At 52.0% G+C, this 16,102-nt stretch overlaps 1 protein-coding gene across 5 annotated transcripts in view; it reads left to right on the top strand.

Moving 5' to 3' along the window:
* Positions 1-6,828, top strand: part of DNMT3A (DNA methyltransferase 3 alpha) — a 102,346-nt gene extending 95,518 nt beyond the window's left edge. For all 5 annotated transcript variants that reach the window (XM_036110232.2, XM_036110230.2, XM_036110231.2 and 2 more), the window contains one exon: positions 231-6,828. In XM_036110232.2, the coding sequence (XP_035966125.1) occupies positions 231-372 (142 nt within the window). In that variant the 3' untranslated portion in view covers positions 373-6,828. The remainder of the gene's footprint in view (positions 1-230) is intronic.
* Positions 6,829-16,102: the final 9,274 nt, after the last annotated feature.

Here is a 16,102-nt window from a genome sequence, read left to right as displayed (position 1 = left end):
GGTACCTGCTGCGGCTGCGGCTCCGGCGGAGCACGCCCCGGGGGTGTCTTTCACCGATGCTAACTTTGTTTCTGTCATGTGGCCACTCCGGGCGGCGGTTGGCTTCCTTCCCTTCAGGCCCACGGCAGGTGGCAGGGTGCCTGAGTCGTGGTTGGCGACACAGGACGGAAGATGCAGCCGGATCGCACCCGCCCGCGCTCACCGCCGCCCTCTCTGCCTTTTCTCCCCAGGGTGTTTGGCTTCCCTGTCCACTATACGGACGTCTCCAACATGAGCCGCTTGGCGAGGCAGAGACTGCTGGGCCGGTCGTGGAGCGTGCCGGTCATCCGCCACCTCTTCGCTCCGCTGAAGGAATATTTTGCTTGTGTGTAAGGGACATGAGGGCAAACTGAGGTAGTGACACAAAGTTAAACAAACAAAAAAACACAAAACACAAAACACCAACAACATGAGGATCGAGAGGAGTATCAGCACCCAGAAGAGAAAAAGGAATTTAAAACAAAAACCACAGAGTCGGAAGTTCCGGAGGCTTTGCCTTGCACAAAGGGTTGGACATCATCTCCTGATTTTTCAATGTTAATCTTCAGTCCTATTTAAAAACAAAACCAAGCTCCCTCCCCCCCCCACCCCCCACCCCCTTTTTTTTTTGTTTTGGTCAAACCTTTTGTTTTCTACTCTTTTCAGAGGGGTTTTCTGTTTGTTTGGGTTTTTGTTTCTTGCTGTGACTGAAACAAGAGGGTTTATTGCAGCAAAAATCCGTAACAAGAAATCGTAACAATACCTTGCAGAAGAAGGGTGGGAGAAAAGGAAAAAAGGAAATTCTATAGAAATCTATATATTGAATTTTTTTTTTTTTTACTATATATCTTTTTTTTTTTTTTTTCGTTGTTGTCTCTAGCCTGATCAGATAGGAGCACAAGCAAGGGACAGAAAATAGTGACACTCAGCGGCAGAATTCCCTCCCAGCCACTGAGCTGTCTTGCCAGCACCATTCCTGGTCATGCAGAACAGAGCCCAACTAGCAGCAGGAAGACAGAACACACAAGACCCTTTTATACAGTATTTCAGGTGCCTACCACACAGGAAACCTTGAAGAAAATCAGTTTCTAGAAGCCGCTGTTACCTCTTGTTTACAGTTTATATATATATGATAGATATGAGATCTATATATAAAAGGTACTGTTAACTACTGTACAACCCGACTTCATACTGGTGCTTTAAACAGCGAGATGAGTAAAAACATCAGCTTCCACGTTGCCTTACGTGCAAAGGGTTAAACCGAGGATGGAGAAGGGAGGCAGCTTGAAGGTGAATCGTGGCCGTGGTGGGCTTTCCCCCCGGTATTGAACAAGGCGAAGGGGGAGAATCCGGGACCCGCGTTCTCCTGCTTCTCCCTGCCAAAAAACGGGGGTGAGGGGAGGTGGGTCGGACCGTGGAGAGCTGAGAGTGGGATTCATCCAGGCTCACGCAATAACCTTTTGATTTTTTTTCAAAAAGGAGACTCCCTCGGCAAGATGACAGGATAAGGGGTCTTCCTTCCCAATTTCTCACATTAGCCGATTCGAGGGCTCCTTGTGGTGGGATCAGAAATAATCCAGAGTGTGGGCAAGTGACCGTTAAAACCCCACCTGGAGCAAATAAAAAAACATACAAAACGTACTGGTGCTTTCCTGTCTAAGTCGCCTTTTGTGTGTTCTTTTATGAGGCCCTCACCATCCACCCTCTGTGCACAAGGCGGCTTCCGGCCCCTGGAATGTGATGTTTTTGGTCATCTCCAAAGGCTGCAGTTTTATACTGGGAGGCTGATGACACCTTTTGTTAATAATTATTCTTATGGTTCTGGTTATAATTATGTTTGTTTTCAGATTTTTTCTTTAAGAAAACAAAAACCCAACCCCCCCTCCCTTGCGGTTTCAAACCGAGGTGCGGGGAGCAGGGTGCTTCTAAGTTAGCGGTGGCCCTGGTGCCCTGGCTCCCCACCCCTCGGGCCAGGTGGGCCACCGGGCGCAGCGAAAGCTGGGCGGCCAGGGGAGTCCCCGAGGCCGGCCTTCCGGGCGCGTCCCTCCTCTCTTCTACTTCCCCTCCTCTGAGTCGTGCGTGTCAGGGCTGGAGGGAGGACCAGGCCATCTCTCTCCTCGTGTGTATGATTGGAGTGGTGTGTATTTCTTTTCTAGTACTTGGTCTGATGATAGCTGTGCTCTTACCCGGAGCCGGCAGCACCTGGAGCCCCAAGGGCACGGACACTTGGTTCCACCTCCTACCGAGGCGGGCATCGGCGGTAGGCAGGGCCAGCATCGGTGGCTCCAGGGTGAGGGCCCGACGGGCAGATGCTTGCCTGAATAGATGGGGTGTAGATATGTGGCATATAGAGATATATATTTTATAATGGGAGGGGGGATGGCACCTCCTGGGACGGGCAGGGCTGGGAGGTGTGCTGGCAAGCACATGGTCCCAAGTTCGCATCCCTAGAAGATAGGGCCTACGGTGATAGGCGCTATATAAATACATAGATAGGGTCATGTATAAGAAATATTATGTAGTGGGGAGCGGGGCGAGGGGGCTCAGAGTGCTGAGCCTCGGGTCCCACTGCAGACATAAGCCCCACACCAATCAGTCAATCCCACACGCATACACAGGAACCGATCTCTACCGATGCGGAATGGGCGCACACACACACACACACACACACACACACACACACACACACACACACAGCCGGGGGCTCCCAGCGCTCTTCTCCCCAGGATTCAGGACTTTGTGGCGTCGACCCTGCAGCTCTTTACCTCTGTTGCCCTGATTGCAGGTAGCCTCTCAATCCCAGAAGTTGCTAGGTGCTGAAGGCCGGAAAAGGAGGAGGTTTTATCCCCGCAGGTGCTCTCCTCTAGCAGGTAGCATTCTCTCTCTTTTGCCCCTGGTGATGTCAAAAGATTCTTCTGTTAGCAACCTGTGATACTGACCTGCAACTCTAGGCACCAGTCAAGTCAGCCCTCGACTCCCCCTACCTATTCTCCCCCAACCAAAAGAAAATTGACATCCAGGTCTGTCTTGGCCAGGGGGCTTCCATTGGGGAAAAAAAAAAAAAAAAAAGAAAAATGGGACAGTGAAACTCATCTTTTGAATAAAGTAAATTAGTAATTGGTGACAAAACTAAAACCAAGGCTTTGAATCCCTCGCTCATTGCTCAGGAGTAAGCTCACAGCTGGTGGCCACGGTCTCCCACTCCTTTTAGAGGTGCTTGGTCCTGGGCTTCAAGCTACGTGTTTCCTTGTCAGGTTGGTTTTTAAGATCACACCCAGTTTGCTCCCTGCCAACTCCGTGACATGGCGGCAGGTGGCCACGGTGGGCCCCCTTGGGGCTGGAGCAGCTAGGAGGGGGAATACCTCTGCCCCTCCCTCGTTGGAATCCCTGTACCTAACCCGTGGTGCTCACCCTCGTCCCCTCCTTCTCCAGCCGGGCTCCATCTTCCTGGCCTGGGTCCACCAGCACCACTCCAGGAGGGCTGCGGGGAGGAGGGGCTGCCTCAGGCAGTCCAAGGTGCTCCCTCCCCCACTGGCCAAGGCTAAGGTCTTCGCAGCCCCCAGTGTCAGGACCGGCTCTTCACGGGCCTGCCTCTGCAAACAGACTTTCCAGCTCTCCTGGCCCTCCTAGGCCTTTCGTCCACTGCTTACGTGAAGGAGTTGGCCTTTCCCGATGGCCCAAGCTTCACCGGGGGCTTGGTGTGGTAGCCGTGGAGGCAGCAAGCCTGAGGGCTTAGTGTGGGCTGGCCAGCTTGCTGGGGGGACGCCTGCTTGTTGTGACTGAGCCTGAGGAGTACTTGTTTCTCCTGGTCCGGCAACCTGACTAGGCCCCAGAATGGGCCAGATGACCGTTAGCAATCACCAGCTTTTCTTCCAGCCCGCCCCACGGGCTTGGTCCCCCCAGTAGAACTTGGGAACGTACCAGCCTGGCCGTGCCCGATGCTCGAACAGTCTGCTTCTAGCCCTGGTTGGGGTGCTTCTGGGGACACGGATCTGGTCGCCTTCTAAAGGAGGGCTGTGCTTTGGCCGAGGCAGGGTTGTGTGAGGATGAAGGAGGGGATCATTACACTCGCTGTGGGTGAAGCCAAGGGTAGAGGCGTGGAGTAGGAGAAACCAAGAAGGCCCAGGGAAAATTCTGGAGTATGTCCCCAGTGGGATTTTTCTTATGAAATTTACCCCTGGAAACCAGGGCTTCTGGGGACTGAGGATGACGCCTCCCCATTTGTGGCAGGGGCCAGGTAGAAGGTGGCGCCAGAGACATGGGTGGCTTTTGTCTGGGGGAGGTCGCCGGGGGCTCGTGCCAGGGTCACAGTGCCGACGGTCGCCTGCCCGGGGAGGAAGTGAGTCTCCCGCAGGCAGCTGCTGAGCCCTGTGGGCCGGGCCTCAAGCTGGCCGGTGCTAAGCCCCTTCCCCGTGGGATTGGCTGGAGAGCAGTTGGCTGGGGGAGCCGCAGGTGAGGACTGGGGCGGGGAGAGGGTTCTTGCAGTCAGCAGATCACGCCATGAGTGTGTTACTATCTGTTTTTCTCTCTAGACCTCAGAACCTTCCTGCTATTGAACATTCTTCTAGAAAGCAAACTTCCCCAAAGAGCGTCCAGGACCTCTTAGCTTTTGAGACAGGCCTGGGAGTGGTTGGCTGGTGGAGATGCCCGTGGGAGTCTTGGTGAGTCGCTAGGGTGTGGATTGGGACAGGCAGACCGGGCAGCAGGGAAGGCTGCTGGACAATGAACTGGTCTCTTGAGGGTCGGCTCCCCCTCCTCCCCGCCTCGCCGGTGGTTCTGGGAAAACCTAGATGAGAATACCTACCATCTCCAGCACAGGAAGGTCTGTCGCAGGAGCAAGGGAAGGAGCCATCTGGGAAGCGTGTGCTCCAGGAAAACTGCAATCCAGAGTCCTCCTGTGTTTGACGATCTAGGTATACATAAAGTTGATCTCGGAGGAGGTTTTGAATTCCTGTCGCCGTTCTGCTTGGCCAGAGGTTGCTGTGGCTTTCGGAGCAGTCATTTTTAGGAAACTTGCAGGAGTCCCCTCAAACTGTGGATTAGGGCCTTGGGGCCTCCCCTGGCGCTGTGATCTAGAGAGGGCTGGTTGTTCCCTTTGGTCAGGGGAACAGCCGACCCAAGATTCTGGCGAGAACAGAATTTCTAGCCAGGCCCCATTCTGATCCCAGGAGGTGAGGGATCTGAGTTTGTCTTCGGGCATTGTCTAGTCTGGTTGCTCCCAGTGCTTGTGATTAGAGGTGACATCGGAGTTGTCCTTGGCAGGAGAGCTGAAGGCTTTCCTCCAGCACAGGATGGGGGGCTGTTGTGGAGGCCTGGCCCGGAGCTAGCACGGCCTCCCGGCCTGACCCTGCTGAGGCAGGGATTCACGACACTTGTTTGCAGGATCTGGGAGGAAAGAGGGGGAGATTGATGGCAAGGATAGACTCTGAGGTTCTAGCAGAAGCTCTCGAATCTTTACATTTTGGTAAAGGAAAGCCTGGGTGTCTTTGGGAAGCGAGGGCAGCCCCTCCTGTCCCCGTGTGTCTCAGAGACCTGGCTGAGGGGGGCCTTTGCTTGGTGACCTCTTGCCCGTCACGGACCCTAGGCAGTGGAGCTTCTGGGGCGGGAGAAACAGGCAGGTCTAAAGCAGCGAGGACAAGGACACAAGGTCCCTTTGCTATTTGTGACTGTGGCTGAATTGCCTGAACGGAGGCCCATGGACTCCTGGAACTCTGGTAACTGGAAACCCCCCCCAGTCTGCTCCACCCGAGGGCTGCAGGAGGGCAGGCGGCTCCCCGCTCCCCACCCCTGTCCCGCAGCCTCCAGCCCCTGCACCTGAGGAGATGAGCAGGGATCAAAAGCCTCACACCAGTCCCATTTCACTTCCCAGACTGATTCGGTCGCACAGCTCTAGAATTCAACATCCAACCAAAATGCCGAAATTTCTTAGAATACGCAGAGGGAGGAGGTGACTCAACAAGGTGCTAAAAACATTTTATTAAAAATATATATTGTTAAATTAAGTCTGCTGTCTGGACAATGACTGTTTGTTTTGTTTTCTTGTAGTGGAGTTTAAAAGAGACTATTATTTTACTCTGATATATTATTATTAAAAAGGCATTTTAACTTTGTACTTGAAAACTAAATGAGCGATTTCATGTGTTTTAGCTGAGGCATTGAAGTAGCGGGTGCTTACTTATTTGTGGGAAATCATGTATTCATACTGAAGAATAAACTCTGTAGCTGATTTGGTAATACCTTTTACTGTTACAGACGATTTCGCTTTGACCCCCCGCGGCAGAGCACTTTTACTCCACATTCCACGCAGCTAAATGCAGGACTTCCTCCCCCGCCCCTCCCCCACCCCAGCCTTTCTCTTCAGTTCCTCTTTTTTTTTTTCTTTGGGTTTTTTTTTTTTTTTTTCGTTTGTTTGTTTTCCTGGTTCCAGCATCCTTTCACCACTGTATTTTTTTTTTTTTTTTAGGGTTGCTTCTCTATTTATTGACAATAATAATGTACATTTCACGGTCTGGTTCTGGGACATCCAAGGAGGGGCGCGGGAGAGGGGGCCCCCACCCCGAGTGGGTCCCCAGCCCCGTCCCCCGGTGTTCTGTTGTATCTCTGTGTAAGTGATGCTCGTGACATAGCTGTTTATGAAATAATTAAAGAGGTCAATGCGTACAGCAGATGTAGAAAGTCTGTCAGTTCCGCCTTCATCACATTTTTTTTGTGCCCAGAAGAATATAATAAAGCTCCTTTCTAATGTACTTGTGCTGGAGAACACTTGAATAAATGGACTGTTTTTGTGCAAAAAGAAAAACGGAAAAAGCACCGTAATAATGTCCTTTTGTCTTGCGTCTCCTTCCCCCCCTCCCCCACATGACTGTTCACAGCCTTCCCGGAGGGGTCAAGTGCCCAAGTGGGGAGGGACTGGCATTGGGTCCAGACGATGCAGTTTCTCCCTTGAAAATATCACCTGCGTGAGCATTAAATAGGGGCTGTAGACTGGACGGAAAAAGGGACAGTTTTGTCAACTCGAAGCTCCAACATAAGTTACGGAGTGAGACGAGGTCGCTGAAGGAGCAAAATCTGTCCTGGGCTGAGGGGTAGGAGTTTTCAGGCTGCCGTGAGACGGGGGGCCTTGCGCCAGCGCCTGGGTCAGACGAGCGGAGGGCTTTTGGTTACGGGCACTGTTCCCCTCCCTAGGGGGTTTCTGGGAGGTAGACAGTCTGGACAGTGCAGGGGACCCTGGAACAGACTGAGGCATTTGGCCTAAAAAAGAGAGAATCGAGAGATGTTTGCAAACACTGACAGGGCAAGGCCGAGGGGCTGGGATTGTTCTGGGTAGTTCCAAAAAGCAGGCAAAAGTGGGGCCAGTTTGCGGGAAGTCAGCCCATTTCAGCTCAGCTGAAGATAGATCCTTCTTGGCCCCTGGCCAGCAGTGCATGGGGCCTCCGGGAATGGCAGTGAAGAGGTACTGGGCAGCCGTTTGGGGATACTACTGGGCTTCCTTGAAACCCCGAGTCTGGGCTCCTCTCGCTGCCCAGCCCCTTCTCAGAACTGTCTTGCAAGCGGATAGTGCCTTACGGCTTGAAGAGTTCGTTCGTATGCAATGTCCCCTTCATCCTCACAATTCTTTGTCTATGAGTCACTCAGTGACTCCCAGTCTCCACCATCTAAAAACCGGAATCTGAACACACATAGGAACGGGATCTTCCTGCCATATCTCAGCTCTAAGACCCTGGCGTTCCGTGTGGTGTTTCTATCTCCCAAGTGCCAAGCAAGTCCCTGCCAACGGCTGCTTCCCTTAAGGGTGGATTATTCAAGGTTTCTTTCCTGCCTTAGACTTTGGGAGGGGTTTAGGACTGCACCACTTTGTTGGCTGCTTTGAAAGAAATCCTAAAGGGGAAATTTGAGAAAAAGGAGAAAATTAACTTTTCTCATGGGCACTTTTCTTTACAAAATTGTAAATGTACGTTTAACTTTTGTCCTACTTTTTTCTCTATTTTTCAGTGTTGATGTAGAATGCTTTTTTTTTTTTCTCAAATGGCTGCATGGTATTTTCTTGTTGGATATCTGTTTCTATATATATGCATTTTATTTTAGCTATAAATAGAGCTGTAATAAATATCTTTATGTGTTGGGTTTTTTTTCCCCCCTATATTTTGTGTTTTTTCTCCTTAACTAGATTCCCAGAAGTGAGATGTACTGGGACAAAGAGAGAAAGATTTTGGTTGGCTCCTGACACATTTACCTGATTTCCTCCAAGTGGTCAGCAGACCTGTAGTAGATCTTAAGCTCTGAGGCTCTCAGTCCAGAAAAAAAACAAACATAGTCCTTAGTTGGACCAACTCAGAAAAGTGTTAATCCCAGTGGGGAAGTGAAGGCTCAAACATTCCCCCCCCCCCGAGAAGCTAGAAATCCGTACCAAGAAGCTGGAGGTAGAAACATTGGTCACTAAATTGTGCCCACGTGGAGGAAGCCTGTGGGGGATGGAATGCACGCTGAGTCTTTGAGACTCGGGTTCCAAGGCTAAGGAGGAATGGGAGGATGTCATCAGTATGGAGCACGCCAGTGTCATCTGAGCTGGATGGAGATGGGTGGTATGGCCAGAGCAGACAGGAAGGAGCTGCGGGGGTCGTTCCATTAGTAAAAACCATCTCGTGAAGTTCCTGCATTTAAATGAGGTACCATTTCATGGCGGAGGAGTAGGGAGAGAGAGGGAAGGGTCAGGGCTGGGCAGGAGTGAGGTGACAGGGCCCACAGCCCAATGGGACTGCCCAGGTTGGTCTTCCCTGGGGTGGGGTGGAGACCGTGCACACCACCAGGCCCAGGCTTGCTGGTTCGGGAGAAACTTCCCCGGACTCAGCAAGATTGACGTGGTGAATGTGGGGGTGGAAGAGAGGAGGGAGGGAGACAGGCTGTCTGGGAGGTGGCTGGTTGTGGGGGCCAAACGCATAGGCCAGAGGTGGCAGGCACAGGCAGTGGGGGTCCTTCCTGGGGGAGGTGGGTGTTAGGTGGGGGGCTTCCCTGAAGGAAGAGAGTATATGTTGAATATGGGGGCATAAGGAGGTCACATCCGAGGGGAACAGGGCTCCCCTGTGATGGGCTCCTGGCATCACCCCCAAAGCTCCCTTTCTCTTTACTTCCAATACACTTTAAAAGAACAAGGCCCATTCACCTCAGTTGGCATATTTTGCTCCTCTCTGCTGGAATCCTAGGGGGGTGCAGCTGGGTTGGGAGGAAAGGGCCTGGAGGTTTGGGGGTTATGAAGTTGCAAGTGCCCTAAACTGCCTCAGAAGGAAGACCACAGCATTTAGAATGCTGGGATCTGAATGCTGTGTGACCTTGGGTGAGTTAGCTACCGGCCTTGAGCTCAGTCTTCTGGCTGGAAACCTGGGTCTTGTCTTTTTGTCTGTCAAGCTTGTGGCTTCTGGCAGGTGTGGGAGGAAGTTTCGGGGCCTGGGGAGGCAAGGAGCCGGGCCTGTGGAGACATGCTGCCACTCGGCCCTCGCTGAGCCCAGGGCTTCGGCCAAAGAGGGTATGTGTGCGTTAAGCGAGGGAACCTAAAGCCTCTCGGAAGCTTTCACTCTGAGGGAAACACAAGGCCCCCGCCTCTCGCTGCACGACCATCCCTGGCCTGGCCCCAACTTGGCTCATGTAACAGTGCCAGGAGCTGTGTAGATCACCTGGGTTCTGCCTGGCCCGGTGTGAGGACTTCTGTGATCTCCCTGTCCCTTCCTGCCCCAACCCGTCCCTGCTCCTGGTTCAGGGATCTCCCTCCACTAGGACCACCCTTGTCTGGCTCTGAATCCCACTCTGTCCTCCTGCTTGGCCATGGCTCCTAAGTCTGGCACCATTAATCTCTGTTTTTCCCTGAGCATTTCCTTAATGGCACCATCGATCTTAAACACACGTGCACACTGTCCCTTGACCTCCTCCAGATGCCCTATTTCTCTGCTCCACTTTACATCAAAACTTGAAAGCACTCCTGAGATTTGAGGACTTTGCTTTTGTGCTCCCATTCTCGTCCACCTGCCCCAGCGGGGCCCACACACCCCCACCCCATGTCCCTTCTCAGGAGCTGGGGCCCGGGGGGCCTCTCTCCTCCCTGAAACATCTTCTTCCCTGGGCTCCTGACATCATACCCCGTGTCTTCTTACCCCCTGGCTTCCTTGGCTCTTTCCTGTTCTCTACATGTTGGAGGGCTTGGGGATCCCTCGTCTGCTTTCACCCCGATGTCCCCCGAGGCCCAGGTTCTCCTGTCCAGCTGCCTGCTTGGCCTCTCCACTTGGGTGTGCAATGGGCACTTCAAACATGACCTGTCAAAAACCGAACTCTTGGGGCGTCTGGGTGGCTCCATCGGTGAAGCATCTGACTCTTGATTTCGGCTCAGGTCATGATCCCAGGGTCATGAGATTGAGCCCTGTGTCGAGCTCTGCACAGGGAGTGGAGGCTGCTTCAGATTCTCTCTCCCTCTGTCCCTCCCCTGCTCTCTCTCTCTCTCTCAAAAACAAAACCAAACCAAAAAACCCCCCTAAAATCCCAGAACTCTTGGTCTCCTCCCAGCTTGGTCCCATACTTCTATGTCTTAGTAACTGGCGCTTAGTTGGTGTCAAGGACCCTGGGGCTCATCCTCGATTCCCCTTTCTGTCACATCCCACTTCCAGCTCGCCAGCTTGCTCTGACACACTTACCTCTAAATATACCCTCATTTGGGCCATTTTGCACTATCTTACTTTTGCAGCTTTTCCCCAAGTCCTCATCATCTGTCCCTGACTGGTCTCTGTCCCCATCATACCACAACAGATCTCTTTGCTCTGTTCCTGTCCCTTCCAGGCCATCCAACACACAGAATAATCTTATTAAAAATCAAACCCTTTAGGGCGCCTGGGTGGCTCAGTCGTTAAGCGTCTGCCTTCGGCTCAGGTCATGATCCCAGGGTCCTGGGATCGAGTCCCACATCGGGCTCCCTGCTCTGCGGGAGGCCTGCTTCTCTCTCTCCCACTCCCCCTGCTTGTGTTCCTGCTCTCGCTATGTCTCTCTCTGTCAAATAAATAAATAAAAAAAAATCTTAAAAAAAAAAAAAATAAATAAAAATCAAACCCTTTAAAAACCCATCAGCTGTGTGCCCCTGCAAGCAGGACAAGCCCTTCTTGCCCTTCTTGCCCTGGACTGCATAGCCCGACCTCCTCAGACGCTCCAGCCGCCGGCCTCCCTTCCCGGGAACACGCCAAGCTCTTTCCCGTCACAGAGCCTTTGCACGTGCTGTACCCGCCACCTGGAAACCTTGCTTGCCTTTCTCCTCAGCCTCTTTCCCCTCATTCAGGTCTCAGCTCGGAGAAACCCTGGCTGACCACTGTTTCTCCAGTACTTCTGTGCCCGCCCCTTTCAATTGTATGTATTCTCTTCGTAGCTCTCACCCTCTGGACTTCTTACTCAGGATTTGGCCTACCTGTGTATGGAGGAAGCCAGGGCATAAGGGAACCTCAGTAGATTTATTTTATAGCTCTTCTGTGCGCAGACATTCCTACTGGTACCACTTCCCCAAGAGAGGCTACCCCGGGCTCAGATTAGGAGCTCCTCTCCCCTAATTTTCTGTTTCAGCCTTTTACCTCCTTTGCAGTTCTTACCGTAATTAGTAATCATTTTGTTTACTCATTTATTGGGTCTCCCTCACTAAAATGGAAATGCAGGAGAGCGGGAACAGAATCTGTCTTGTCCTTTACTGTATCCCCAGAAGCACATTACGTGTTTGTGGAATGAATGGGGAACCACACCCAGCCCCACACCTGTGGGGATCTCCAGGACGCGGCTCTCAAGAAGCCTCCTGCTGGCCTGAGCAGGGTTTCAGGAATTTTTTTATAACGTCTGGGCCTTTGTTAGTTCCAGGTCGGCTGCATGAATGTTGGCCGTGCCCTCGGTGCTCTCAGGGCCGGGAGAAGGGAAGCAAAGTTCATTATTGAGTGTCTAGCAGATCCAGGAATCCTGCCCCCGCCGCCGCTGCCAACAGTGACCGAGCTTCCCATGGGTCCAGACTTGTGCCAAGTTCTTTACGTGCATTAGCTCACTTAATTCCTATGCAAAGACCTCGTGATTGTGCGCATTTTATGGAAGGGAAAATTGAGGCTCATCAAGGGTACGCAACTTGCCAGGTGGAAGCTGGATGGGGGTGCGTCTGACATCCCAGCCCAGCGGGCTGCTTCCACTGTCCCGGCTCCCTCAGAGAGGGCGTCTGCCCAACGGGAGGGGTGCCCGTGCTCTCCAGGCAGCCTCCACATCGAAGAGAATGAACCAAGGGTTTTTAAAGAAATCAATATGACTCCCCAGCCTAAAATCATGTGAATCGCACCTTTAAAATAATGAAAAAGGGATAAGTGAAAACTCATTCATTACCCCACCTCCCAGAGATAACTGCTTTTGGAATCTGTTTCTTCCCTTTGCATGAGACACATCTACAACTTTACTAATTTCAGACCACATTATTTGTCAATATACTGTTTTGAAATAATTATTACTAACAGTTTTTTGAGAATTCACTGTGTGCCAGATATTATTTTCCTGTTAACATTTTCCTGTGAGCATTTTCCCACATCACTGTTCTTTGAAAACATTATTTTCAATGGCTGCATGTTATTCTGTCTCATAGATGTAGCATAATTTATTTGATCCAGCTTTTCCTCCAGAGGGTGGGCCCCCCCACCCCACCCGTGTGGGCCCTGTGCAAGCGCCTGGCGCCCTCATCTGCTACAGTGACCCTGCTTCCCCCGTGACCCAGATGCACCCTGCCTGTAAGGAGGGGTCTAACGGGATCCTTTGTTCAGCCTGGTGTCCGTATGTGATCATTTTCTAGCATAAATGTTTGAGATGTAATTTCTGGTAGAAGGACTCAGAACCCGTATGAGTAAATTGGTCCCAGAGAGATTGTGTGCTCCCGTCGGCGGCAAGTGAGGACCCCCGAACCCCCCGCTCCACTTTTTGGCAGGTGGAACAGCGAATGGAGAAAGGGCAGGGGCATTAGGGGCTTACCTTTACCACGCAGTTCTCAGCGGCCACGTGTGGGGGTGGGCACGGGGGTCGTCGGTGGTGGTCAGTGGCAGGAGTGTAATGGCTGGGGGTCCTGCACAGTTAGGTTGCAGCCTCCCAACCTAGGAAGGTTATTTTGCTGCTCTGAGCCTCAGTTTCCTCACTTAAGGAAATGGGGGCAAAATAATGGGGTTATTGTGGGAATTACAGTGATACTCGTGTAAATGGTCAGCACCAAGGGCTGGGCTGGCCTACATGGAAGCACAATAAATGCTGTGTATACGTGTGTGTGTGTGTGTGTGTGGTAGGTCCAGGAAAGGGCACAGGTTTGGGATGTGCACAGGGTCACCCTGGCCCGCAGCCTTCTCCTTTGCTGCCCTGAGGCTGTGAAGTCCCACTGTTTACTGTGCAATTTTCTCCATATTAGTCCTCCACACCTGGGCTTCTAGGTGAACTGAGTCAGAGGAGGGGCTGTGGGAATGTCTGGGTTTGCAGCCCCAGGGGACTCCACTGTGGTGGGAGTCCTTCTTGGAGGTGGAGAGGAAGTGTGTGTGTGTTGTGGGGGATAAGGGGTGCAGCTCTCCCTGTCCTAGCTTGCCATAGAGGGGAGTTGGGGGGACAAGGGCAAAAAGTGGGTCCTGCTGGCAGGTGTTCACCCCTTTGGAATTTGGGTGCTGTGTCCAGAGATCTGTGGAGGGAGCAGGCCTCCTGGTCTGGGCCAGATTCACCCTTTACCTCCTGAATCCGATGTGTGGCCAGTGGGAGGGGGCTGCTAGAGCTGAACAGGCTGCTGGCTCCATTCCCTGCAGCTCTGTGGAGCCAGGGACCCCCAGAGGCCTGGAGAAAGTTTAGTCGGGCTCTCCACGCCTGGTGGTGTGGTCCCTGTTGAGTATGCATATGGAAAAAGCACTGGACCCGGGGTCCAAGAATGTCCCCTCTTGGTTCTTACTGTACACTTTGTGGGCAGGGTACTTGACCTCTCTAAGCTGCAGTTCATTCACCTACAAAATTCGCTAACTTTCTGCTTTAACCAGGTCAACAGGGCATGACTGTGGGAAGCCACATGAGGCGACGGCTATTGAAACCCCTGGTCAACCTGCGCTAGAGTGCAAGGTCAGAGACATAGGAACCCCCCACCCCTCGGTCCAGGTTTTATCCAATTACTCAAGTCACACTTGTCTGCTGAATTAAAAAAAATTCGAAACTACAGAAAGGCACAAAGTAAAAAAAATATCACACACTGGTTACCTGGGTGCGTATTTTTGTCAACACGATTGAACTGTACTCTTAAAATAGGTACAGCTTATTGTATGTACATTATGCCTCAATAAAGTCTTTATTTTTAAAACATTTATTTTTAAAATTCCCACCATCATTGGCATCTTAGTATATTTGCTTCTAGATTTTTACTTAGACATAACATATATTCTGTCATATGTATGTGTATATAAATGTGTGCGTTTCTCTATATAAATATTATGTACACAAATGCTAAACAACTCTCAGACTCTAAATGTATGTGTGTGTGTGTGTGTATATATATATTTATTTGTTTTTTAAATAAAAATGGACGAGGACATGTGTGCTGTTTGTGAGGGGAGGCGTGCTGGAGCCCAGGCCGCTGGCTGGCCCCGTCTACCTTGGGGCGGCCTCACCCCGCCTTCATAAGGGAACCGGGCTGTGCTCACGGGCCCCCATCCACACCGCGTGCTGTCTGACCCCAAGGCGCTCAGGGTGGGGAGCCAGCCCGCCTGGCGAGAGTAACACTCCCTGCACTCAGCAAGGCCTGTCTCGGGCCCTCGGAGCCCCGGGCAGAGGAGGTGCAAGGCCTGTGGACGAGGCTGGGGAAGGAGGTAACACTGGTCGAGCGAAGTCGAAGTGAGAATGTCTAGAAACTCGGGGATGGCGTAGGTAGAGAGGAAGTCCCACTTGGAGGGGGAGGGATGGGAGTGGTATGGGCTCGGTCACAAGAGGTGTCGGAGGGAACCCAGGACCCTGTCTGGCTGATAGAAGGCGGCTCGGCAGAGCTTGGAGTAGGATAGGTGTGGAGGGTGGAGGGATGGGAGGCAAAGATGCTTGGATTGATGTGGGGTTTACCAGAGAGACAGGGTCCCAAGAACTGCCATAGGGATTTCTGTATGGCTGGAGCCCATACTGGGAAGATCTGATATGATAGGTGTTCTGAGCCTCGGAGTCGGCCGGTGTAGAACATACTATCTACGTCCGAAGGGCAGAGTGGACAGATGAAACAGGTGCTAGGGGCGGACTTTACGGGGCCGGCTGTCTTCTCACCATGAGAGAAACTTCCTGGTCAGTTCAGCCTCCATCCCTCGAGCCCCCGGAGCAAGTTTTCATGGTGACATATTACAGAACCACATGCTTAACAAAAAGGAAACGGTCCCGCTCAGAGTTAGGAAGGACGTGGGACTGATCGCAGAATTGAACAGACGTCAGGACCTGGCCTGGAGAGGCTTTGCCGCCTCTCTTTTGCTTTCTCTCTCCTTCTTGATTTCTGTCTCTCGTGTTCTTTCCACTTCTCTCTTTTGTTTGGCTCTGCCTGGCTTCCTTCTGTAAACAGACCTATTCCAGATGGGGGAATGACAGCCGCGGACATCTCGTAGCTCACAGCCTCGGTGGAATTCTGCCAATCGCCTTTTAGCTCACTCCTTACACGGACAGTGTCTGTCCAAGGAAGCTGGGTACTCTGATTGGCCAAGCCAGAGTGATATGGTTGAAGGGGATGGGGTAGAATCTGCTTCCAGAAGGAAACGGGGTTGACAGGGACTAGCCAACCAAAAGCCGTCACACACAGTTTTCAGGATAAAGTTAACAACGAGGAAGGCAGAGGGTCTACATGGAAGAGCACAGTCTATTCAGGATGAAGGAAACACAACAGAGGTCCGTAGAACATACTAGTGGCTGGCTATCCTCAGCCCACTATGAGACTGCTTGGCTCTTGGAAAAATTAGAGTACAGAACTGTTACCCCTACTCTCAACCGATTGACTCACATTGCAAGGCCATAGTAGTTGGGGGAATCAAGCCTAGAAATATGGGTCTTAATTATGGTAACAATACAG

The sequence above is a fragment of the Halichoerus grypus genome, chromosome 10, assembly GCF_964656455.1.
Source record: "Halichoerus grypus chromosome 10, mHalGry1.hap1.1, whole genome shotgun sequence".
Classification (NCBI taxonomy): Eukaryota; Metazoa; Chordata; class Mammalia; order Carnivora; family Phocidae; genus Halichoerus; species Halichoerus grypus.
The sequence above is the reverse complement of the archived record's forward strand: the minus strand, read 5'-3'. Positions and strand labels throughout refer to the sequence as shown.